Here is a 27,709-nt window from a genome sequence, read left to right as displayed (position 1 = left end):
AGACAGAAATAGGAACACTGGGGGATTTCCTAATAAAAGAGTCCACCTAAATAACCTCACAGTGAAACCCAAAGTTCATAAGCCTCACCTACATGGAAGCTTCTCATTGGCTTTTTAAGTAACCCATTTCTTTTTTTTAACTATGAGTAGATACTGGGAAATATGAGAAAACTCTCTAACATGACATTAGAGACTAAAATAAGTAGGGAAAAAAGTATACTTGAAGGAGACAAACTATTCAGGCAGAAAAAAACCTCAAAGAAAACCATCTTTAACATTTTCAGAAAGACAAAAATATTCTGCATCCAAGAAACAAGAAAAACATGTTCTTGTGGGAAAATAAGATGAAAAAAAATAAATATTCAGAAAATAAAGAACTACCATGGAAGTTTAAAACACCAAAAAATGTTTATCAAAAACTAAAAACTCAGTAAAAGAATGAAAGTAGAGCTACAAAAATCTCCCCACAAGCCACGCGGAAGATAAAGAGATGGAAAACAGAATATCAGAGGCCAGAGGCTAAGAAAGAAGGTCCCAAAATTTAATAATGCTCACACAAGGTCTACCAAGAAAGCAGTGAGAAACTGAAGGTGAGGAAATCAGCAGCAAATAATTCAAGATTCTTCAGAATTGAAAAAAATGGTATTCCAAATTAACAGAGTACACAGAAAGCCAGGATAATGAATGAAACTGACACTCAAAAAAAAAGAATCATTAACTTTCAGAACCGAGAAGACAAAGATCAGTCTACAAAATTTCTAGCAAGGACTGGCTTTGGACTTCTCAGCAGCAACACCAGAACCACAACAATGCCTACAAAATTCTAAAGAAAATTATTTCCAACCACTCCATCCCTCATTAGGATAGTTAGCATACAGACACTACCATACCTACAAGGTGTCAAAGCTAATTCCAGCTCCAAAGGTTGAGGATGCAGGAAACAAAGAATCCAAGGGAATCACAAAGATGAAGGGAGATTTCAGGATGACAGAGAAAACATTCAAACCAAATTAGGGGAGGGTAACCCTCAAAGACCCTGAAAGCTGTGTCACCAAAATCTTTCTGACCCAAGAAGAGAATGCTCACGTAAATTCGGCACAAATTCCAATCTGCACTTGGCTTGTTGCCCACATGATAATTCCTGCTTTCCCTTTTTACATGTGGCTTCTGGGTCAACTGAGGACTCTCATTCTATCTGTCCTAAGTACTCTGTTTTGACCCACCTCTGAGAGATGAGAGGGCCTGGTGAGTTCGGTAGCAGAAAATACATTCCCACTGGACAGCCAGCAGACTCCTTGATGGTGATGAGGGCTCATTCGTGTATGAACTTGCCCACTAGCTTCCTCAGAACAGGATGTGATTCACTCTCTGGAAACTGAAGTCAGACTACCACCCAGAGACTCTATGCTTCTGGCGGCCTGCATCTAATGCTTGCTTTTGAAGTTTCATAAAATAAAAAAATTACAAATTGTTTAAAGATACATTCAGATGGTGCAATTTTAAAGAAAAACAAGAAAATTACCAACATATAAGATTAGCAGCTGTGGGGGACACACCAGGGCACTTTTCAAGTAGTGCTCTATTTTTTAAATATTGTGGATAAATATATGTTCACCACCAATGATTTTCAGACTATCAACAGCCTATCTGTGCACATACCATATACCATATACCCTTGTAATTACATGGTACATTCACAACAACAAAAATGTTTTTAGTTGGCTGGCGCCTTGGCTCACTTGGCTAATCCTCCACCTGCGGCGCTGGCACTCCGGGTTCTAGTCCCGGTTGGGGCGCCGGGTACTAGTCCCAGTTGCTCCTCTTCCAGTCCAGCTCTCTGCTGTGGCCCAGGAGGACAGTGGAGGATGGCCTAAGTGCTTGGGTCCCTGCACCCGCATGGGCGACCAGGAGGAATCACCCGGCTCCTGGCTTCAGATTGGCACGCAGCGCCGGCCATTTAGGGGAGTGAACCAACAGAAGGAAGACCTTTCTCTCACTAACTCCACCACCTTTAGTGGAAACCGTAAAGGAACATAGCTTTCACTTTTTAATGTAATTTTACATCACTATTTAAAAAAAAATAAATATATATTATTCTATAATTAAAAATGTTTGAATTACAAAAATGTGAAGAACACATTAATCCACAATAGGATTACTTCACTGTTATAATCTCTAATCAAATAGTCTAATTAAATACAAAACCAATCCTTAAGAGTCAGTTGAGACAAATGTATTTTCCAGTATTACTTCCAAATAAAAAGCAACATGTTGATCTTGATTTAAATGACAAAAGCAAATATTTAAAATGAAAATGTGAACATTAATGGCAATTGCTGCATATAAATATGCATATGTAATAGTCATTATTATAAAATGATCACTTAGCAATGAAAATAAGAATGTTTTAGCAGAAAGCTAAAACAATCATAGCTTGATTACTGGGATCACTCTAACGATGTTCATTGTTCAGATAGTTGAAGACAGATACTCTTTATGCACTACTCCTCTTACAAACGTCACATCCAGGCAAAGTCACACTGATTTAGGTTTTCTGACAAACGTAAGTAAAATACTTATGAACTGATTAGCTTCTTTTCAGTCCATAGGTGTGTGCTCATTTGCACAGGCCCTTCCGATGAACAAATCTGCAGTTTTCTTTAGGCTCCTGTTAGGGAGTTTGTATCTGGTCTCTGTGTGCCCTGCAAGGGCCTCTGGACATGTTTTTCAGAACTCAGTAGCATAAACACCCTAGTCGTGCCTGATGAAATGGCATGCTGCTTTATTCCCCCAGTGAGAATTGCATTTGTTTTCCTTTGGAGTCTCCAAGGACAGAAGGCTCACAGCTAAATTTAACATTCAATTCTAGAAACAAAGATCATGGTTATTATTATTGCTTTCTCCTCTTACAATCTTTTACTTTATTCTCAATGGCATCATCACATAGTATGTCTTTTATTAGAAACCATTTTATATTCTTATAAGAAGCAGACTATTAATTTAAAATCAACTAAGCAGAATATCACCATTAGTGACCTTATTCATATTTGCTTATTTTATTAATTAAAAAAATCAAGGCTATAAAAGCATGGTATCAGAAAACCATTAGAAATTTTCATTTAGCAATTTATATTAAAAATATTATGATGCTGGTACAGAGGCTCTCAGCTGCTGGAGCCCTGAGTTGTGGGCATTCTCACCCTCCACGTAGGTCCCCTGTGTCCCTCCAATTTGCATAATGTCCTCTGCTGTTTTCTCCCTAACTTTTCCCTGAGACTGCACTCTTTCTAGTTTTTTAAAACAGTTTTCTCCTAGACTAGAGCAGCAAGCTCCCTTCCTACTCCACCATCTTAACCCCCTTCTCTGTATAACCATTTTTTGTGAATATTATTGAAATGTACAAACTGAAAAGTACATACATAAATTACAAGTGCACAGTTCCGTGAATTTTTACAAAGCAAATACATCATTTGTAGCCAGCACTCAAATCAAAAAATGGAGCATTATCAGACCCTTACAAGCCCCCTCTGGTGCACCTTCTAGTTTACTACTGCTGTGCCGCACCTCCCAGTAACCATGATTCATCCATCTAATGTTGTAAAGTAATTATAGATGGGGCTAGTGTTGTAGTGTAGTGGATAAAACTGTTGCCCAGGCCGGCGCCACAGCTCAATAGGCTAATCCTCTGCCTGTGGGGCCGGCACACCGGTTCTAGTCCCGGTCGGGGCGCCGGATTCTGTCCCGGTTACCCCTCTTCCAGGCCAGAACCTCTGCTATGGCCCGGGAGTGCAGTGGAGGATGGCCCAAGTCCTTGGGCCCTGCACCCACATGGGAGACCAGGAGAAGCACCTGGCTCCCGGCTTCAGATCAGCGCGATGCGCCGGCTGCAGCGCGCTGGCCACAGCGGCCATTGGAGGGTGAACCAACGGCAAAAGGAAGACCTTTCTCTCTGTCTCTCTCTCTCACTGTCCACTCTGTCAAAAATAAAAAATAAAAAAAAAGAAAAAATACACAAAATTGATATACCACTGACCCAACTAACCAAAAAAAAAGAATAAGAAGACCCAAATAAAAAAAAATTAGATATAAAAAGGAAATGTAATAACAGCACAGAAATAAAAAGAATCATCAGAAATTACTACAAAGAACTGTATGCCAACAAACTGGGAAATCTAGAAGAAATGGGATAGATTATTGGACACATATGACCTACCTAAATTGAACCATGAAGACACAGAAAACCTAAAAAGACCCCTAATCAAGATGGTAACTGAATCAGTAATAAAGACCTTCCCAACAAAGAAAAGAGCCCAGGGCTGGAGGGTTTCACTGCTGAATCTATCAGACATTTAAAGAACTCCAATAATTTTCAAGTTATTCAAAACAATTGAAAAGGAGGGAATCCTCAAAATTCTTTCTACAAAGCCAGCATCACCTTAATTCTTAAACCCAGAAAAGCAGCAACAGAAAAAGAGAACTACAGACCAACTTCCCTGATGAACACAGAAACAAAAATCCTCAACAAAATTTTAGCCGATTGAATTCAACCACACATCAGAAAGATCATTCACCAAGACAAAATGGAATTTATTCCTGCTATGCAGGGATGGTTCAACATTAACAAATCAATCAATGTGATACATCCCATTAACAAAATGAAGAATAAAAACCATATGATTATAAATATAGATACAGAAAAAGCATTTGATAAAATACAACACCTTTTCATGATGAAAACTCTAAGCGAATTGGGTATGGAAGGAACATTCCTCAACACAATCAAGACAATTTATGACAAGCCCACGGCCATCGTCCTATTGAATGGGGAAAAGTTGGAAGCATTCCCTTGTCTGGAACCAGACAAGGATACCCACTCTCACCACTGCTATTCGATATACTCCTGGAAGTTTCAACCAGAGCCACAAGGAAAAGAAATCAAAGAGATACAAACTGGGAAAGATGAAGTCAAACTATCCCTATTTGCAGATGACATGATTCTATATATAGGGGATCCAGAAGACTCCACCAAGAGACTACTGAAACTCATAGAAGAGCTTGATAAAGAAGCAGGATATAAAATCAATACACAAAAATCAACAGCCTTTTAAACATAGACAATGCCATGCTTGAGAAATAACTTCTAAGATCAATCCCATTCACAATAGCTAAAATAAAAATCAGATACCTTGGAATAAATTTAACCAAGGATGTCAAAGATCTCTATGAAGAGTGGGGGGCTAGCGCAGTGACGCACTAGGTTAATCCTCTGCCTGCAGTGCCGGCATCCAATATGGGCACTGGGTTCTAGTCCCAGTTGCTCCTCTTCCAGTTCATCTCTCTACTGTGGCCCGGGAGGGCAGTGGAGGATGGCCTGGGTGCTTGGGCCCCTGCACCTGCATGGGAGACAAGGAAGAAGCTCCTGCTCCTGGCTTCGTATCAGTGTAGCTCCAGCTGTGGCGGCCATTTGGGGAATAAACTATGGAAGGAAGACCTTTCTCTCTGTCTCTCTCTCTCACTGCCTGTAACTCTACATGTCAAATAAATAAATAAAAATTTTAAAATATTTTTTAAAAAGATCTCTATGATGAGTACTAATAAACACTTAAGAAAGAAACAGAAGACACAAAAAAAGGAAAATTTTTATGTTCATGGATTGGAAGAATCAATATAATCAAGATGTCCATTCTCCCAAAAGCAATTTACAGATTCAATGGGATACCAATCAAAATACCAAAGACATTCCTATCAGATCTATAAAAAAAAAATGATTTTGAAATTCATATGGAAACACAGGAGACCTCAAATAGCTAAAGCAATCTTATACAACAAAAACAAAGCCAGAGGCATCACGATATCAGACTTCAAGACATATTACAAGGCAGATAATTTCAAAACAGCCTGGTACTGGTACAAAAACAGATGGACAGACCAAAGCAACAGAACAGAAATGCCAGAAATCAATACAAGCATCTACAACCAACTTATATTCGACCAAGGAGCTAAAACCAATCCCTGGAGCAAGGACAGTCTGTCAACAAATGGTGCTGGGAAAACTGGATTTCCACATGCAGAAGTATGAAGCAGGACCCCTACCATATACCTTACACAAAAATCCATTCAAAATGGATTAAAGATCTACATTTACAACCTAATACCATCAAATTATTAGAGAACATTGAGGAAACCCTGGAAGCTTCTGGCATAGGCAAAGGGTTCTTGGAAGAAAACCTCAAAGACACAGGCAATCAAAGCCAAAATTAAGAAATCGGATTACATCAAATTGAGAAGCTTCTGTACTGCTAAAGAAACACTCAGGAAAATGAAGAGGCATTGTACAGAATGGGAGAAATTATTTGCAAACTATGCAACTGATAAAGGATTAATAACCAATATTTATAAAAAGTCAAGAAACAACAAACAAACAGCCCTTAGAAGAAATGGGCAAAGTACTTAAAAAGATATTTTTCAAAAGAAGAAATAAATCCAAATGGCCAAAGGATGCATGAAAAAATGTTCAGGATCACTAGCCGCTGGGGAAATGCAAATCAAAACTACAATGAGGTTTCCCCTCACCCCCCTTAGAATGGCTTTCATACAGAAATCAACAAACAACAAATGCTGGCGAGGATGTGGGGAAAAGGGTACCCTAATCCATTGTTGGTGGGAATGTAAACTGGTAAAACCACTATGATAGACAGTTTGGAGATAACAGAAATCTGAATGTTGACCTACCATATGACCTAGCCATTCCACTTCTGGGACTTTACCCAAAGGAAATGAAAACAACAAATAAAAGGGTTATCTGCACCCCCACGTTTATTGCAGCTTAATTCACAATAGCTAAGACTTGGAATCAACATAAATGCCCATCAACTTAAGACTGGATAAAGAAATTATGGGATATGTACTGTATGGAATAATACACAGCACAGCGATAAAAAAATGAAATCCAATCATCTTCAACAGAATAGATGAATCTAGAAAACATCATACTTAGTGAAATAAGCCAGTCTCAAAGGGGACTGGTCCCCTGATCTGAGATAACTAATGGAGCACCTATAAGAAAATATGGAGAACTGAAATTGACACTTTGAGAAGCAATGACTTAAACAGTTCTTGTATTGACTGTCAAGGAACAGGTGTTTTGTTTTTGTTTTTGTTTTTTTTTTTTTTGTCTCTTCTTCATACTATTTGCTGAACACTCTACTTAACATAGAGTTAATCATATGTGTATAAAGTCAATTGAAACTAGATCTCTGTAAAAAGTAAGAGTGGGAATAAGAGAGAGGAGGAAATTTATAACCATAAATTGTATAGTTCTGCATACATTCCTACAGACTTACTTCTAAGGGTACCATTTAAAAACTGCCATGGGACCCTAAATCTCATTAAGCTGAGTGGTGAAAATACGTAACCATATTACGTATTGAAGTGATCATATAGATAGGATTAAGTGTTAAAGAGATCATATAAATAAGATCAAGTATCTGGTAATAATAAAAGAATTAAGGAGAGAATGTTCCAACAAGAGAAGCAGTCCACACAGCAGACTCATAGAATGATAATCACTTTAAAAAGCACTCTCACCTCAGAATCAGCCCTTAAGGCATTCTGGTTGGGCTGAAAAGCCCATGAGAGCATTTCAGGCATGGAAAGCCAAGACATAGTGGCAAAAAAAAATGTCCTACATGAAGAATCTCTCTGAGAGAGACCTCAATAGAAAGAAGTGGCCATCAAAGAAGGATATACTTTTCTCTTCTGAAGGGAAGAGAGAACATGCATTTTGCTTATGGCCTTGTCTAAATCCTGACGGAGTTTGTGGATTGAAAAGGTTTCCATAACCTTGGCAGCTCAAGTCAAGAGCCTTGGGTGATACTTACCTGGCAGGGGAGACACCATGATCAAGAGCCTCAGGTGATCACTGACATCATACATCAGAGTGTTGATTGTTAAACTAACAACATGAGTCACTGTGTACTTACCTCCCATGCAGGATTCTGTCTTCAATGAGTTGTATTATGAGAATTAACTGTAAAACTTGTTCTCGAACAGTTTGTGTGTGTGTGCACAAGTTGTTGAAATCTTTACTAAGTATAGAGTTGGTCTTCTGTGTATAAAGTTAATTGAAAATGAATCTTAATGGAGAATGGGACTGGGAATGGGAGAGGAAGGAGGGGGTGGGGTAGGAGTGGGGGTGGGAGGGTGAGTATGGTGGGAAGAATCACTATATTCCTAAAATTGTGCTTATGAAATCTGTGCTCATTATAAAAGATTCCTTTAGAAAAAAAATGGTTATATACATAATAATATAAACTGATACTTCATAAACAATCCAGTTAGATCTATGTAGTTTACAAGAGGAAAAACACACAAATGGTCAATAAAGAAATTTTCACCTTCACCTATTTTCAAGAAAAATGCAAACAACAAAATGTCAATTCCCCCACCATATTGGCAAAAAAGACTTGATATTCTAAAAGTCACTGTCAGTGTCCTTGTCTTCACAGCTGGGGGAAGGATAAAGTGGTCTTGGAGGGTGAGCTGGAAAGCAGCTACTGCAATTCTGAATATGCCTGCTCTCAGATTCCTGCCTAGCATCTATCCAATCAAGCCCTCAACTACATGTACAAAAATGTTTCACTGCAGCATTGCTGGTAACAGAAAAAAAGGAGAAACATAAATGTCCACTGACTTCAGAAAAGCTAAATAAACTGTGGCACACCCACCACCCTGAAGCACTATGATGCAGCTGCAAAGAACAAGGTCAAGCTATAGTTTCTAAAATGAGCAGCTCTCCAAGATGGACTCTGCTGACAGAAAAAAACCATTTTGGGAAGGGGGAGGGACAACTCTCCCTCTAGAACTCTGATCCCATATGGGTTATATAACAAACAGAAATCTGTCAAGGATGCCTGACAATGATATATATGGCAGCCTCGGTGGGATAGGGATGGGATAGGCTGTGACTGCAGATGGCAGGTAAAAGGAACTGAACCTTCCTGTAAGAGCATTTCCACTTGTCACTGACAGGGTAAAAGGGAAAGGCAGAGGAGAAAAGGGGGAGAGGACAAAGCAGCAGCTTAAGCACAGGCAAAATTATTCACTTGCCAGTAATTCCTATTCTTTCACAATCCAAGTAGATTAAATATTGAGGTAGAAATAATCTACAAATATGCTACATTTCAAGCTCAAAGTAAACATCTGCAAATTAAACACCATTGCAAACATAAATTAAGATAGGAATGATTAAAGTATCCTAGCTAACCTAAAACTCAGTGGCTTTAGCAAGCATCCTGGAACTAACAAAGGTCCCTAAAACCATCATTCCATTTACTACAGAGCATTGCTCTCTGTTTCCTTGAAGTTTATTCCTATGTTTTGTTTTTCCTCAAGAGTCATGGAGCTAACCAGTAAAATGTATCAATAAAGAACTAATTAAAGAGGCAGAGGAAGAAAGGAGTTCACTGAAACTAAGTTCATACATATACACATAATACTCAGTCTCTTAAGGATAAAATTCTAACAGAAAAGTCATTTTAAAAGTTACAAAAGCAGAATGGTCATTTCTAACTATACCCATGCCTACTTTAGTCAAAAGTGAGGAAAAGGATAAAGCTATCATATCTGTCTAAACTTACCAAGTTATTTCAATTATTTCAACAAAAAACAAACACCAGTCATTCCACAGACAATAAAATCTCATATATGTTCACTATCAAATACTAGCCATCTTCAGGCAAGACACTATAGAGAAAAGGAACAATTAGTCTGTGCCTTCCTATGGCATATCACCAAGGCTGGGAAGAGTAGAATGGATTTAAAGAAGGAAGAGAGGAAGACAGGGAGAAAAAGACTGAAGGAGGAAGACAAGAAAGCAAGCATATATTAAATGTCAAACTCATGAGAAATCAGTAAGTGTGACAGTTGTAAAATCTTTGAAGTCTAGAGATAGAGCTTTTGACATCTTTTGGTGTCACAGATCATTCCCTTGGTATACCAATGAAGAATGAGTGAATGGGGCTCACTGAGATGGCCACCTGTGACAAAGCTAGGTTAAGATTTTCCTTCTGGGACCAGGTGGATGTTCTTTCCATTAGAAAGGCATCACAGATGGCTATGGCACTGAGAAGCAATCAAGGTATAGACAAGGCCCCGACCTGGAGGAAGGAGAATACTCATTCAAGCTAAGACAAAAGACAAAGACATAAATAGGCAGACGCTTGAGTTATTCTTTGATACACACTGTATAGTGACTGGTGAGTCATGAGGGAGTTTTCCAAAGTTTCAAGATTTCTGTTGGGTTTTTGTTTCTTCCAAATCATTTCAAACAGTATGAATTATTAACAGGAAGATTTTTTAAATGAAATGTCATCCCATTTTTCTGCATAAATGGCAAGTACACTACATTTCCACATTTCCTGTTATTACACAAGGTTTCCTCATAAGATACAAAAGTTAAAACCACATACACCCACACCAAGTGAAACACCACCATATGAAACCATTTCAGCAAAAGCATTACACTAGCTAGAGTAAGCCTCCTAGCTCCTAGTTGTTACCTACAAGATAATCTTCCTTTCCAAATTACTTATATTATAGTCCTCAAAATGTTAAACACAGTTATGATATGACCCAGCAATTCCATCCCTTGATATAGATATTGATACCCAAGTGAAATAAAAACATATGTCCACACAAAAGAATGCAAAGGTATTATGTATGGATTACACACTATTCAAAATAGTCAAAAAGTAGAAGCAACTTTCATTTACAAAATAAATGAAAGTGGTGTATTTATCAGCCAGTATTCTACATCAAAATAAGAAATGAAGTACTGATACAAGCTACAAGATGTATAGAATTTGAATACGGTATATTGGACAAAAGAAGCTAGCCACAAAAGTCCACCTATTGTTACGATTTCGTTTATATGAAATCTAGAGCAGACAGCACTGTAGACAAGGAATAGAATAGCAGTCCCATGGGGCTGGGGACAGGGCAAAGGGGAAGTAACTACAAATAGTATAAAACTTGTTTGGGGGTTAAAAAAAGGTCCTAAATTTAAATAATGGTGATGTCTATAGAACTCTGTGAAGTGTCAAAAGTTATATGAATTGTATGGGATATGTGAATTATAGCTCAAAAGGAAGACAATTAATTAACTGAGGGATTACCAACACATGAATAACTAACCAACTCTATCCTGAAGTCATGAATATTGAAGGAAAAAAGTAAATTATAAATATAACTACTAATTTCTCAAATATTAGAAAAAGAAACATGCAAGTAAAGCCAGAGGACAGTAGGAGACCAAAATCTAAACAGAATGGAATCACCAAAAAAAAAAAAAAAAGACAGATGAGCCCCTCAAAAATGATTAGCAATGGCTGTTCCTGTACAACCAAACTGTGGATGACTGTCTTCCTCCCTCTTAACCCATATTTTCCAAGTGTAAAGAGTATTACTTTTACATGCTAACAATAACAGGGAAAAAATCTCAACAACACTTATTTCAAAGAGAAAAGTCAGAAGCCAGGATTTTTTACATCAAGAGGTTGGACAAGGTCCATCACTAATATATTATCAGTGAAGGTACAGTTAGCCACTAATGAGAATTACAAACCAGTAAAGACACCAATCCAATGTTTATCATATATAAAGAGTTGATATTCTGGCAGCAATCTTTTTCTCAAATAAAATTCCAGTGTATCTAGAAGCATCTAACAAGTCAATTCTAACAAAAGGCTTTCCTGCACAAAAATCACAATTCTTTGTATTATAATTCTTCAAAGCAACACAAACCAATCACATTATTTCTACTAAAAAAAAAACTATAGTTGTCATTATCTTTAAAAAAGTTCAAATTATAGAATAGTATAAACTGAATGAATACACCACTATTTTTCCAAATACAACAAATATCATTCATAATGTTTTTTTTCTTTTAAAAGACACAAGCAAAGTGAAGAAAAAACTTAAGTCTCTTTCTCTCTTGCAATCTATTCTTCACCCAGCAAAGAATAGTTTACCCATAAATGATTCATGCACTGTACTCAAGAGTTTGGCCCCCTAAAACTGTATCCTAAGTTATGTATATGGCTTTTTCTGTAGAGAAGATCCTGATGTTTATCAGAAGACTTCGTAACTCTTACGCAGTTAAGACACTGCTACTTTACAAAACCAACTCAACAGCAGCCTAAAACGGTTTTCCGCTGGAAACAAACTTGAGAAACATTCTCAACTTTAAAGAAATCATCCAGTGTAATTTTCAGTCATGAAATAAATTTGTCAGGTGTCTAGCCAATGAGGCAGAACTAAGGACAAATCATAATTTGTTACTATTCAAGAAAATAAGTTGGTAAGTTAAAAAATGATGAAGAAAACAGCAATAAACACATTAGTTACACACACATTACAGATCTCACTAATTTTATTCATGGTAGGTTGAGTTTTAAAATTTGGGGGATGTCTTATTATTCAAGGCCTCATAACATAGGGAAACAATTTTTGACTTTAAGCTTTCAGACTGAATTTCATCAACCCTGGATTTGGGGTCAATGTTACAAATGTTACAGAAACACTTTTTTCCTGATTTATCCTGAAAGATAATGACTGAGTTTCGATTCATGTGTAAAAGTATTTTTTGTGCATATAATAACAGGGTTAATATCTGGAACATCTGCTTTGCTATTAAAACATTACTTCTGCAACTCTTCTTTTCCCTAGACTAGCAAAATTCAAAATAAATAACAGATGGAGAATTATCCTAAAGCCCTCTCCATGTATTTTAAACTGTTTCATACAGCATGTTTTTAAAATTAACAAACAGTCCGGCATTGTGGCGTATCGGGTTAAGCTACCACCTGGGACGCCAACATCCCATATGGGTGCCAGTTCGAGTCCCAGGTGCTCCACTTCCAATCAAGCTCCCTTCCAATGGCCTAGGAAAAGCCACAAAGATGGAAAAATTGTTTGGGCCCCCACCATCCATGGGGGAGACCAGGATGAACCTGGCAATTGGAGCCATCTGGGAAATGAACCAGAAGATGAAAGATCTATCTTTCTCTGTCACTCTTTTAAATAAATAAATCAATCTTAAAAAAAAAATAAACAAAAACATAAAGGCAAAGTTAAAATAGGCACCCACCAATAAAAACATTATTTGGTAACAAAAGCTCATCACGGCTAAGAATAGCAATTGCTATTCACAGGATTTTTAAAAAATCATTTGTATGACCTACAAATATAACTATGCTATTTCATGGACAAAAGGAGGTAGTTTTCAGAACAGTATAATGCAATCATTACAATACAGGAGACATCTCTGAAAATTCAGTTAATTGAAAAAACATACTGCCTATAAAATCATATATCATGGAAATTCAGAATTCAAAGAGTCTTTAGAGATAATTTAGCCTAGTGATTGGCAATTCTTTTTTGGCCATAGAACCCTTTATTCTAAAATCCCACCAAGAAGTCCTATATGTAAAGCAAATAAAAACAGCAGCTCTTAGAGTTGGTTCCTGTCCTTCTCTTCACCTCTTCCTGGCCCTCTCCTCTCAACCGGGTGTCAAAGGACATCATCTGACCCCAGGCAAACAAACTCTTGTATCTCAGATGAGACAACAGAGATCCAGATTCACTTTTGCTTCAGTTCCTTTTCCTTACTGCTAAGGGAATCTCTTATCTAGACTTATTCTTAGTTCTCTTACAATCTTCATTTAAACTTAATATTCTCTCTCTCTCTCTCTCTCTCTCTCTCTTATGCACACACACACATACACACACATACAATTTTAGAAACTGTAACTCAGGGGACCAGCACTGTGGCATAATGGGTTAAGCCATTGCCTACAATGCTGGCATCCTATAATGGGCAGTGGTTCAAGTCCTTGCTGCCCTGCTTTTGATACAGCTCCCTGCTAATGTGCCACTCCCGATCCAGCTCCTTGCTAACACACCTGGAAAAGCAGTGAAAGATGGCCCAAGAGCTTGGGTCCCTGCACCCAACATGGGAGACCCAGATGAAGCTCCTGGTTCCTGGCCCCGGCTTGGCCCAGCTTTGGCCACTGCAGCCATTTGGGGAGTGAAACAGCAGATGGAAGATTTCTCTCTCCATATTTCCCTATCTGTAACTCTGCCTTTCAAATAAAATCTGAACAAAAAAGATAGAAATAGTGTAACTTTTTTTAAAAAGATTTATTTAATTTACTTGAAAGGCAGGGTTTTTTTAAAAAGATTTATTTATTTATTTGAAAGTCAGAGCTACACAGAGAGAAGAAGCGGGGGGTGGGGGGGTCTTCCATCTGCTGGTTCACTCCCCAAATGGCTGCAATGGCCGGAGCTGGGCTGATCCAAAGCCAGGAGCCAGGAGCTCCTTCCAGGTCTCCCATGCAGGTACAGGGGCTCAAGCACTTGGGCCATCTTCCTCTGCTTTCCCAGGCCATAGCAGAGAGCTGGATTTGAAGTGTAGCAGCCGGCCTATGAACCTGCGCCCATATGGGATGCCGGCACTGCAGGCGGCGGCTTCACCCACTATGGCCACAGTGCTGATTCCAATAGTGTAAGTTAAGAGTGTAAGATTTAGGCAAAAGGAGAACTTGGCTAGAGAATCTGATGCAGATAACTTGCTTGAGTTTTTCAGAGGGTGTTTCTAGAACACTCCAAAACAAGTAAATCATGATATTGAAATATAGGCTATGAGAGTGTGTAACAAGGGCTGTGTGCTTCTCTTGGATGCTTCCTTGACTACATAGTGGTAAAAGAACTAAAATCGAAAAGTTTTGGTTTGGATTTCATTTTTTGTGCCATTACTGGGGACTGAACACATGGAGATAGGAGCTGAAAAGAGGCATGTATGTGACATTCCATGTCGCCAAGGCAGGCAGTAACTTCTTAGATCCAAGGAAGTAACATAAAGATTCACTTTAGCAACTTCGTAATAATATACCCACTAAACAGCATTAAAATAGGATGTTTTTTTATAACCTTCAAAAAGGAGGATGCTAGGCTTTAGCAACACTAAACCACTGTATTTGCATATCACACATGACACAGCTCACAATCACTTTCCCTTACACTCTCATTTGAGCTTGTGGCAACACGTAAGAAAGGAAAGATGAAAATTTTATAAAGAAATAATAGGCTCATGTCCGAAGTCATAAAACCAGAAACACAGGAGCTCTAGAAGTGTGTCTGAATCCGCAGAAGCTACTCCAGAGTTACTATGCATGCATCCACACATCCAGGGGGATGAGAAACCCCATGAATCAAGCGACAATTCTGCGTGGGCAGAATCAGAGGCTCACAGTACAGCATGCTGCAAAAACACCCAGGTTTCCTGCAGCCAGCGAATTGGCAAGAGTGGCGCCAATGTACAAGCATCAAAGTAAGAATAATACAGTTAACCGCCTCATGTAGAAATGAAAAATGGTTTCATGTAAGTATTTGAAAAACTACAAAAACAGTTTTGTTCCTAAGTGCTACTAATAACAAATGTGTAATTCTAAGACAGCAATACCAAGTGCCATCCAACAATGCCTGCTCTGCCCTCTCATCTCTACTCCTGCTTTCTTCATCTACAGAATAAGAAGACTTGATCTAGATCAGCGGTTCTCCATGGGACAGCACTACACTTCACTCGAGCACTGTGGCTATCTGTGGGAGTTTTTTCCTTTCTATCTTATAGCATAATCATACTTCATACTCTATTTTCCATTATTTAGCCTTTTATTACAGCTTAAGAATTATATCAATTCATTTAAATTATGGGAACAAAAATTTCATTAACTAGAGAGAGTACTAAAGACACTTAAGAGAGTACTGGAAATACTTATTATGAAAGGGAAATTTTAAGTTGAGAGAATTAAGAATTCATAAATGAGACAATCTCAGAGGTTCTAATTGTATTATCTGATGATTCTATATATATTTTGAACACTAATAATAAGACAAACAACACTGATAAAGAGAATGCACATGATAATTTGTGGCAAGAACAAAATCTTCTGAATCTGCTTCTGTACTTTATTAAATAATTAAATTTGTAGGAAAGTAATTATATCCTATTTCTTCAGATGATATATGTCAGAACACTATGTACTTTGCTTTTACGAAAAAGCCAAGAATGTCGAGAAGAAAATCAATCTTATACTAGACTTATAAATACAAGTTCAAAAGGAAGCCCTAGGGTTGGCAAAGATCCAGCTCATGTAGCCCAAAAATCAATCTCAAAAATCACATTTTAGAAATCATTAAGATAAATAATTGAATATACTTCCCTCTACTCCCAAACAGAGAAATCTGGGATGAATTTCCCCCAAAAAAGATTCTAAAAAATTTATTGAAAGAAAAGGTGATTCTTTGAGGATCAATTTTCCCATGGGGTATGGGAAGATCCAGATATCACAAAGGCATGATATTCCCTTACTAAGCCATTCCAAAGTAAATGTAGACCATATTATTTATAAGATGCACATTTTTTGAATTGACAGAATGCCCACTACAGGCATTAGAAATGAAGGCTCCCCAAAAAGTTCATGGAAAAAAAGGTACTACGAAAAAACCAATGAATGGATTTCAATTTTTTTGTACCAAAATAAACTTACTTTCAATTCCATTTTCTCCAAACTTTCTGAAGTATTCTCACACAGATACACATATTTATGTACACATCTGTTTAACATTCATAGGTATGTACTTAATTGTTAAAATAAAATTTAATTGCCGTAACAACCTTCACAGTAGGTATTATTGTCCATTTTTACTTAAAAGGAACATGAAGTCAAAACACATTAAATAATACAGGGATTCCCATCAATCAGGACCACATGGAACAGTCTTTAAAAATAAGTTTAAAAGCCTTTGAGTGAGAAGAAAAAGTTATCAAAAATTACACAAACTTGACTGGGTAGAACAGTCCAACTAATATTCATCTACTGACTTAATACATCTAAAGCTATTTTTTAAGGTCCTTGGCGCCCCTATGTTCTAAATGCCTTCATGGGCATTATCTTATTGATTTTCCCATATTTTATCTTATTTGACAGCATAATTGAGATTATTTACCTGGTTTCATAGCTCCCATTAATCCATTCTATAAAGGAAGAAACATAAAAATTACCCATGTCCATTAGGGCTTAGAGAGGGGAAGTGCCCATAAAGGGACCCTATAATGCTGTATTCTGAAGTAATGAAATTAGTCTGTGTCCTCATCGTGGTAGGGCTTACAGAAATGTATACATATATCAACATTCAAAGACACAAGCAAAAATAGGAAAAAATCAGTTAACAAAAAAGTTTAATTGCATCTCCGTAACAGCATCATCTTAACACGTTTGGTAAAGAATATTCTTCCTGTCCTCCACTCTCCTTCAATGCCACAGTTACAGAGTAAGCTATTAGCTCATCAAACAAAATGACTTCGTAGAAATAGCTTAGTCCTTTGATAATTTATTTTTAAATGTAGGTTCCAATGAAAATAGCTGCGAAATAATCTTTTTTTTTTTTATTTGACAGAGTTAGACAGTGAGAGAGGGAGACAGAGAGAAAGGTCTTCCTTCTGTTGGTTCACTCCCAAAATGGCTGCTACGGCCAGAGCCACACCCATCCGAAGCCAGGAGCCAGGTGCTTCCTCCTGGTCTCCCATGCAGGTGCAGGGCCCAAATGCGTGGGCCATCCTCCACTGCCCTCCCAGGACACAGCAGAGAGCTGGACTGGAAGAAGAGCAACTGTGACTAGAACCCATATGGGATGCCAGCGCCACAAGCGGAGGATTAACCAAATGAGCCATGGCGCCAGCCCCCAAAATTATCTTTTTTAAAACATCAGTTAGTTCTGCTAGTCTATCAACATTTAAAAATTCAAATCATTATAACAAAATCAGACTTCAGCCAAGTTACTTTACTCAAGTTCCAGATTTCCTTATGAGTTCCATTACATGAAAGTCAATATTAAGTAATAAGAAAGTCTACATTAAGTCTCTATCCAACAACCATTTCAAAATCAGGAACGACAGACAATTTACTGAGTAGCTATCTCCATAATGTGCCGGCTATGGATGTATTCTCTTTAAACTGGCTTAATTCACTGGACAATCTCACCCCCTCTAGGAGGGAGGTATCTTTCCAATTTTACAAAGAAAAATATGAGGCTCAACAGGTTAAACAATGTACCCCAAAGGGCCAATAAGATAGTGGAGTTAAGATAAGCCAGAACTTTAAAATAAGAGTTTTAGTGTACCTCATAAATAAGGACATTAAGTCATGGAACACAAAATTTATAAACAAACTTAAGAGTCAGTACAAAACACTCATCTGTCATCTCTAAAAATGGACAAATCTCAAATATCTGCCAGTCTCAGATTATGCTAATAATTCATGCACTGGATTTAACTAGCAACAAAGAAAGTAAGCTCCTAAGTTTTTCTTATCACTAAGAACAAAAATATCTAGGATTTCAAGTGAAGAACATAACTTATTTATAATGCCAACATATAAGCAGCAACTCAAACAGAAAGTGTCATACACCCAAAGCTTTTTTTTTTCCCTCCCAACTTCAAACTTCTTAAGGAACTCAAACTCCTACTCCCAGAATTCAAGGTCTTCTATAGTCTAGACCCAAATTCATTTCCATAATTTCCCCTACTTGGCTTCCTAACACTCCCTCCAATCACAGCAGAAGTCTCTTTATGGCCCAAATTCAACTTACACCTCCTCATGTCTAAGCACTTCCTTCTATATCCTCTTTGCTCTGCTTACCATAAGCTGAATTTTCTCCTCCTATAGTAACCCTTTCTAAACTACTAATTCAAAATAGTTTCCTTCTTTTCCCAGAACTCGTACAAAACCTAACTGTCCATTTGCAATTACATACTGTTACTGTGTTGAATTGGTATTTACTTTATTATTTTCTCATTTCTACTGAGCAGGGACCTGTGACATCTTTTCTTGAATCAAGAACAGCATCTCATACCTAGGGGTGGCATAAAACATACAAATTTTCAAGTTTTGGGTTACAAATTAATTTAACACAGTTCTTGTGTTAGTCTGTTTTCCATTACAATAACAAAATACCTGAAGCTTGGTAATTTTAAGGAAAAGAGCCTTCTTCAGCTAACATCTCTGGAGGCACAGGCCACGGCTCTGGGCATAGCCCCCTTGGCTTACCACATCCTAACAGGTGGCATCTGGTGGAAGCACATCCAAGAGGGAGATCACGTGGCAAGACAGGAAGCTCTCTCAAGAACTAAGCAGGGATCCCATAAGAACTATCCAGGGGTCTCGAAAGAACAATAATCCATTTCAAGGACATACCCTCAATGACTTCCTCTGAGGGCCCATCTCTTACAAGTTTCATCACCTCTTAATGTCACCACACTGAGGACTAACTTCCAACACATGAATTGTTGAAGGACACATTCAAACCATATCCACACCACAGCAGTACAGAAACAAGGGTCCATCCACATCGTATGTACAGTAAAATATGTCATGCAGGTGGGCATTTGTCGCGGCAGTTAAGCTGCACTGGGGACACTGACATGCCATTTCGGAGTGCCAATGCTCAAGTCCTGGCTCTGCTCCCAATTCCAGCTTCCTGACAATGCACAATCCAGGAGACAGCAGGTGATAACCCAGTACCTGGGCTCCTGCCACACATGTGGAAGACCCAGATTAAGTTCTAGGCTCTGTGTTTTGGCCTGACCCAGCCATGGCTGCTGGGAGCATTCAGGAAGCAAACCGATGAATGGGAAGACCGATCTGTCTCAGCCTTTCAAACAAATAAAAACTCAACAAAGAAACGGGCATGTATGCTCAACTTAGATATAATATTGCAATTTGCTTTTCAGAATAACAACACTGAAAACATGCACTCATCTTTTTTTTTTTTTTCTAAATTAAAACCTAAATGGTTTCTTGGCAAAGAAAATTCTATAGTAAATCCTTGTATTTCCTTTCAACACCACTCATTTAAAGTTTATTAGTTATTATTTGGACATATACACTTCTGCCTGAAAGTCCAGGCAGACTTTCGATAACATACAAAACTTTATAACAGTAACACAAATCCAATTAACAGGCTGAAAATAAGGTATAAACAACCAACTTTATATGTGTTGACTATTAACAAAAATTTTTCATTTCTTAGGAAATTAAAAAAAAATCTACAAGCAAAATATAAATTACAAGCAGGCTCTAAAGCCACCTTCTAAGCTGGAAAAAAAAAAAAAAAAACAGCAGGTTGTCCATGTACATACAACTATACTAAATCAGAAGTCAGAAGTACAACAAGTCATAAGGTCTTCTAGCTTAACAGGCAACACAACACCAAATCTGGACCCAAATTGTATAATCTAAGACTAATTTCATTATTCACTATACTAACTATGAAGCCTTAAAAGCAAGTAACCTAACTTAACCATCAGTGATAAAAGTACCTACTTTATAGTATTAGTGACAGTATTAAATGAGTTAATATACATATAGTGACTAGAAGAGTACCTGGTAAATAGTAAGTGCCCAATAAATATATTACTACTACTAAATATACTACTGCTGTATTGTTTCAATTAATTTTTCAAACATACTTCACCTATAGCTGAATTGAAGACAGTATATCTACAGGCATACATAGGTTTACCAGGTTTGTGCTATTTTTCCTTTTTCACCAGATTCCTACCCATAGGAACCACACATTCATTTTCTCACATAGAACTCTCCACAACAGCCCTTCCCAGTATGACTATGACCCATATATATTTATTTTAAATCTTTTAGTTATATTTTTAAAAGTAAAGAATACACTTAACCCATGTTTGAAATTTTATCATTTTGACACATAACCTACATTATTTTTTTTTAATTTATTTGACAGATAGAGTTAGTGAGAGAGAGAGACAGAGAGAAAGGTCTTCTTTCCGTTGGTTCACCCCCAAAATGGCCACTATGGCTAGAGCTAGGCTGATCCGAAGCCAGAAGCCAGGTGTTTCTCCTGGTCTCCCATGAGGGTACAGAGGCCCAAGCACTTGGGCCATCCTCTACTGCCTTCCCAGGTCACAGCAGAGAGCTGGACTGGAAGAGGAGCAACTGGGACTAGAACCTGGCGCCTATATGGGATGCCGGCACTGCAGGCGGAGAAGAGAATTACTCAAGTGAGCCAAGGCGCCGGCCCCCATAACCTACATTACTAACAAAATGTTTTGCATATCACAGTGGCTGAGTTTGAGTCCTGGCTCCACTTCTAACCAACCTTCCTGCTAACGTGTGCCTTGGGAAGCAGCAGTGATGGTTCAAATACTTGGGTCCCTGCCATCCATGAGGGAGATATGTTTTGAGTTCCTGGTTCCCAGTTTCGGCCTGGCTCAGCACCAGTCATTCCAGCCAGCCATTTGAGGAGTGAACCAGAGAATGGAAGATCTCCCTCTCCTTCCCTCCCTGTCTCTGAAAACTCTGCTTTTCAAATAAAAAATAAATAAATTTTAAAAAGATTGGGGCTGGCACTGTGGCATAGTAAGTAAAGCCACCATCCACAGTGCCAGCATCCCATATGGGCACTGTTTCGAGTCCCGGCTGCTCCACTTCCCATTTAACTCCCTACTAATGTGCCTGGGAAAGCAGAAGATGCCCCAAGTCCTTGGGCCCCTGCACCTGTGTAGAAGACTTGTTTGAAACTTCTGGCTCCTTGCCGTCATGGCCATTTGGGGAGTGAACCAGCAGATGGAAGATCTCTGTGTTGTCTTTCCATCTCTCTCTGTAATTCTGACTTCAAATAAAATAAATATTTTTAAAGGTTTATAAAAAGAAATTGGATGCTTAAAGTGCTCCACCCAGATCCCTCATGTGGGTGCAGGGGCCCAAGGACTTGTACCATCTTCTTCCACTTTCCCGGGTACATTAGTAGGGAGCTGGATTGGAAGTGGAGCAGCTGCTACACAAACCAGTGCTCACATGGGATATCAGAATCACAGGTGGTGGCATAATCCACTGAGTCACAATGTTGACCTAAGAGTCTAGTTTCTCAAAACACTTCTGAGATTTATTTATAAGGAAGAGTTAAAGAAAGAAAGAGGGGCCGGTGCTGTGGCACAGCAGGTTAATGCCCTGGCCTGAAGCACCAGCATCCCATATGGGCGCGGTTCTAGTCCTGGCTGCTCCTCTTCTGATTCAGCTCTCTGCTATGGCCTGGGATAGCAGTAGAAGATGACCCAAGTCCTTGGGCCCCTGCACCCACGTGGGAGACCTGGAAGAAGCTCCTGACTCCGGATCGGCACAGCTTCAGTCGTTGCAGCCAATTGGGGAGTGAACCAGCAAATGGAAGACCTCTCTCTCTCTCTCTCTCCCTTTCTCTCTCTCTCTCTTTGCCTCTCCTCTCTGTGTTACGCTTTCAAATAAATAAATAAATCTTTAAGAGAGAGAGAGAGCAAGAACTCCCACCTGCTGGTTCACTCCAGAACTGGCCACAATGAACAGGGCTGGGCCAGGCTAAAGCCAGGAGCCAGGAGCCAGGAGCCAGGTGCTTCTCACAAGTCTCCTGGGTGGGTGCAGGGGCCCAAGGACTTGGGTCATCCTCCACTGCTTTCTCAGGCACATTAGCAAAAAGCTGGATCAGAAGTGGAATAGCTGGGACTCAAATCAGCAGCCATACTGGATGCCAGTGCCACAGGCCATGACAACCTGCTGCACCATAGCACTGGCCCCTGAAATACTTTTTATTTTTTTTTTTGACAGATGATGAAACCCAGAGAAGTAAAATAACTTAGTGTATCAGTAGGGGACTGTGTAAAACCTGAGTCCCAAGCCCTCCTACAATGACATTTATTCCTCTTCAATGCCAAACTACCACTAAATTAGCTGAAGCCTATGTTCAAATTATACTGGTTTGAATCCGAGCTTGGCTACTTAATAACTGTGAAATATCCAACCTATTATTTCATGATATGAACACAGGGGTGATTAGAGCAGTAACTACCCATCAAGGAAGGAGACATGAAAACTGGATGAGTTAATATCTTTTAAAATGCTTACAACAGCAACTGGTGCACAGTACACATACTTGGTAAATACTGGCCATTATTAGTTACTCACAGTAGACTGATAAAGTTATATTAAGACATCTTTGGATTTAGATACAAATGCTTCATCTGAAATCCAAGTGCGTGTGACCAGCTTTTTTGCAATGTTTTAGGCATAATGGCAAGTTTCCGATACACAAGCAACCAGACAGTCCTGATGGTTCTCTTAAGTCAGGCTGAGACCAAAGGGCCCTCTGACCCCTGCCTTCCACAGACATCCACTCTCAGCAGAGATCCTCTTCCCCCTTGGACCAGAGGAGACAGCAGGAGTCTGTCCTGCACCTTGCCTCTGTGGGGAGAGGCCATGAAGAAGCTCCACTTCTTGGAGTGGAGATCCCTCCCTTTATTCCACACTGGGAGTGGGGAAGACAAGATCACATTAAATTTCCTATTATTTTACTCCCATTTTGTAAGCTCAGTTGTCTCTGCTGAAAGACCACGCATGTGGAGACGGAAAATCCAGCTATCAGATTTACCTTTGAAACACAAAATTCATCCTCAATCAGATTAAGATACTTACCAAGGTCACAGAGCACGTCAGCAGCAAAGCTGGGCCTAGATCTAGAGACAGTCAAATGTTTTCAACTCCAAATCAAGATGAGGTCATCTGCTAACATCAGTACAATGGTAAACTGGTCAGGTGGCAGAGAGAGAAAACAGACTGAAAGAAAAGTTTGGACCGAAACTGTAAACATGGAATAGAATCTCAAGGCTCTCCTTAGGGTCAATGAGAAGCTGCCTGTAACAAGCAGCATTTTGTAATTTCTTGCAGAAAATAGTGATGGAATTGGAAAAAGACTGAGAAGAGAATTCAGAATTGCTTAGACTCCAAAACAAGCTTTGCACTCACTTGTTACACAACAGAATTCCAGGACTCCTGCCAGCTCTCAAACTCTCAGAATCTAGGAAAAGGGATCTAACTCCATGTGGCCTGGTTGGGTGGGAACCAGGTGTACGAAGAAGTTATTGGGTGCTAAAAAATATTTCCAGAGGAAAAATGAAAGATAGTATCTAGGAGTGAGAATCTTAAAAAAAGCAAGATCCCAGGGAGACAGCCTACAGCAGCCAGGCTGTTTTGAAGATAAATCATTACAAGGAAACAGAACGAAAGCCGGGTTCCAGGGTCAGTGTGTCAGACAATTGTCATGTTGGGATATGGCTGCAAAGTCAGCTGTCTCAACTTCAAATCACTCCCTACAGAGCACGAATCCAACACTTTTTCCTCCTCAGTGAAGAATGAACAATCATCTACTGTTTCTTTAGCAGAAAGCTAGGAGGATTGCACATAAACGACCAGATGTTAGTGTTGCAATTTTTAAAAACTTACAGCCAAAGCAATCTTGCACAAATTTACTAATATTCATAACCATCACTGTGTTCCAGAGGCTATGGGCCTAACTACAACACAGTTCATGAGACCTACTGTAATAACTACTACACAGCCAGCGTTTTCTACAGAGCGCAGTAAGGAAAAGAAGGGTTCTTCCCTGCGGAGATGCTAAAGACCCGCAAAACATGGATGGTTTTCTTATTAACAGGTTTATTCACACAGCAGAAAATGGTATGCTATAATCCACCTACATAAAACCCATTCCATTCACGCACACAGCTCAGGGGTTTTTAGTTTACTCAGAGCAGTAACCAACAAGCACGTGCATTTCAGAACACCGCTGGCCTGGGGGGCACTGTGTGCCCCACTGCTTAGGCTCTTTCTCCTACTCTTCTCTTACTCAGCTGGTTCAAGTCTCAGCCCAAAGGTCACTTTCTCAGGAGACCTCCCCTGATCATGCAATTTTTTTTATAACTTTTATTTAATGAATATAAATTTCCAAAGTACAGCTTATGGACTACAATGGCTTCCCCCCCACCCGCTCCCTCTCCCCTTCCATTCACATCGAGATTCATTTTCAATTCTCTTTATATACAGAAGATCAGTTTAGCATATATTAAGTAAAGATTTCAACAGTTTGCACCCACATAAAAACACAAAGTGAAAAATACTGTTTGAGTACTAGTTATAGTGTTAAATCACAATGTACAGCACATTAGGACAGAGATCCTACATGAGGAGTAAGTGCACAGTGATCATGCAATTGAGAACTTTTTTTTTTTTTTAACATTTTACTTATTTATTTGAGAAGTAGAGTCACAGACAGTGAGAGGGAGAGGGAGAGGGAGAGGGAGGGAGGGAGGGAGAGGAAGAGAGAGAGAGAGAGGTCTTCCATCTGTTGGTTCACTTCCCAAATGGCCTCAATGGCTGGAGCAGAGCCGTTCGGAAGCCAGGAGCCAGGATCTTCCTCCAGTCTCCCACACAGGTGCAAGGGCCCAAGCGCTTGGGCCATCTTCTACTGCTTTCCAGGCCACAGCAGAGAGCTGGATCAGAAGTGGAGCAACTGGGACTCGAACCGGCACCCATATGGGATGCCAGCACCACAGACGGAGGATTAGCCTACTGCACCACAGCGCCACCCTGCAATCGAGAACTATTAACACCAACCCCACAGAACACACTCAGAGCACCATTCATATCCCCCACCATCCTTCCACCTCACACCCTATCTTATTTTTCCAGACACTGATCACATTTAGCATCTCAAACATTGCATTTATTTTCTGCAAACTCCAGGAGGGCAAAAAGCCTTGCCTGCTTTATTTATTACTGTGCCTTGTCCCCCTCTCTCCAGGCCTACAACATGGCTTGCTGTAAAAGTTCAATGTTTGCAGAAGGCAGACAGGGAGTGAGAGGAGAGAAAAGGAGCAGCTGCTCCACTCCGGATTCCGCTATCTAATGCTTGTTTCCCATTTATTAAATTGTGGGTTTTCTGTAACATTGTCTCCTTTACAATGAAGAAAGCCTAATGGGAAAGTTAAAATAAATGAGGCGACCCAAATTCAACACTATTGTGGACCCTACTATCTCTGCTCTGAAGATTCGTTCCCAACTTCTCATTCCTTCAGGTTTTTACTAAGTTATCTTAGCTCTGTACCACAGGAAATACAAAAGAAAGAGAAGATAGTCGCTTACTTCCAAAGGCCTGCCGACCATCTAGGTGAGCAAGACATGTCAAATGCATACTGTCGTTTTGTATTTGACTTGAAAAAAAAAGTAGACAGCAAATACTTGCACCCAGTAAGTGTCAACAGACTTGGAGAGAAAGAAAAAATGATTTTCTAAGTGAACGAGAATAGTATGCAACCACTTCCTAAAGGAAGCCATGTTGTTAGAGTTCAAGTAACTGAGGTAACAAACAGGACCAAACGTGAAACACACTCCTGCATAGTTATTTATTGCCGACATAGCACTCACACGGTAAAGAAGGAGGAGAATGTTGGGACAACCTCCCACAGAGCATTCAGGAACTTAGGCGGCTTGTGCACAGCTGTGTATTCCCCTAGTGTAACCTCACGGTACACATCCGTCTGCCAGAAATTGAAGGAATATGGAGGAACACAACATCACTTCCTGTCACATTCCACCATCTAAAGCACAGTCAAGTGGGAAATGAGCACTCGCTCCCAGCTCAGAAGAAAAGGAATGCTAGTGACAGCTGGTAGTCCCTGCTGCAAGAAGGGTTTAAATTAACCAGGAAGGGCAGGTGGAATGTAACCAGGAAGGAGGAAACCATATGAACAAACCGGTAAGTCAAAGCCAAGCAAGAGTCTGCCAGGGTGAGAGGGCAAACTGACTAGATTCTAGAGACCAGTGAGACAAGGTAAGACTGGTCAGGGCCATGGTTCCCAAAGGCTAAACTGAAGATCCATCCTCAATATGTGTCCAAATTACTACCAGTCTACACTGAAGTGAGAAAAGCACAAGCTCATAACTTGTCAATAATACAAACTTAGTATTATTTTACAAATCAATTTTCTGTGACTTACATATAATGTCTTATAAAATGAAAGTCTCATGCTTTTTATATTAAAAATGTTTTAAAACATGTCAGTTAAGACCATTAACAGTATTTTCTATGATAACATTCTTTCTTGACTATTATAAATTCAGTCTTTACCCTGCAGGCAATAAGGATTGACTTCAACTTTCCAGTTTATTATATATTTTAATGCTTTCACCTTCAAGTTTATTATATATATTTTAATTCTATAATATTTTCTAACAAGCCTTTATTGCTTTTGGAAATTAGAAAAGACTTGCTCCTAAATATTCATAAAGAGTTTAAATATAAGAAGCAAGAGTTATCTGACAGTAAACAGAAAGGCTTATCAGCTCACATGTATAAAATATATGCTCAAAAAATTGAAAAAAATTATTTGACTTACCTGAACTCAATTTCAAGTTCTTACATAAAAATGAAACATATATGACAAATATCAAATTCCAAAAGGGAATTTAGGAAAGTAGTTAATTGGCAAGCTAGAAAACAATCTGCTGCTAAAGCATTAAGCAATTAAAATAACTACTTTTAGCCTAAAAATGGCATAATCTATCATTCCAATCATTTACTATAGGTTAAAGGGAGAAATATTTAGTTACTATTAAAAATAGTCATAAAAAAGGTAAAATGCTCTTTTTATTGAGAAATTCCAGCACCATCATTCAACTATAAGATAAGAAGAGTTTTATTGGAATAAAACAGTGTTAAATTTAAAGACTAAAGAAAGCAAACATTTAGAAACTGC

General features: G+C 38.9%; 1 protein-coding gene across 8 annotated transcripts in view; it reads right to left on the bottom strand.

Moving 5' to 3' along the window:
- LCLAT1 (lysocardiolipin acyltransferase 1) overlaps nucleotides 1-27,709 on the bottom strand; it is a 175,804-nt gene that overhangs the window by 108,876 nt on the left and 39,219 nt on the right. Inside the window, exon 1 of one of the 8 annotated variants that reach the window (XM_062209207.1) lies at nucleotides 23,592-23,709. The exons of 5 other annotated variants lie outside the window; for them this stretch is intronic. Coding sequence is in view for 2 of the 3 variants with exons in the window: in XM_062209208.1 (XP_062065192.1) it covers nucleotides 1,224-1,270 (47 nt within the window). In the remaining variant the exon portion in view is untranslated. Of the gene's footprint in view, nucleotides 1-1,223; nucleotides 1,324-23,591; nucleotides 23,710-27,709 lie in introns of those variants that run through there. 2 more of the 8 variants (XM_062209208.1, XM_062209202.1) reach the window with 2 other exon arrangements.

Source organism: Lepus europaeus, chromosome 13 (genome assembly GCF_033115175.1).
Source record: "Lepus europaeus isolate LE1 chromosome 13, mLepTim1.pri, whole genome shotgun sequence".
Lineage (NCBI taxonomy): Eukaryota > Metazoa > Chordata > Mammalia > Lagomorpha > Leporidae > Lepus > Lepus europaeus.
This window is presented reverse-complemented; position numbering and strand designations above follow the sequence as displayed.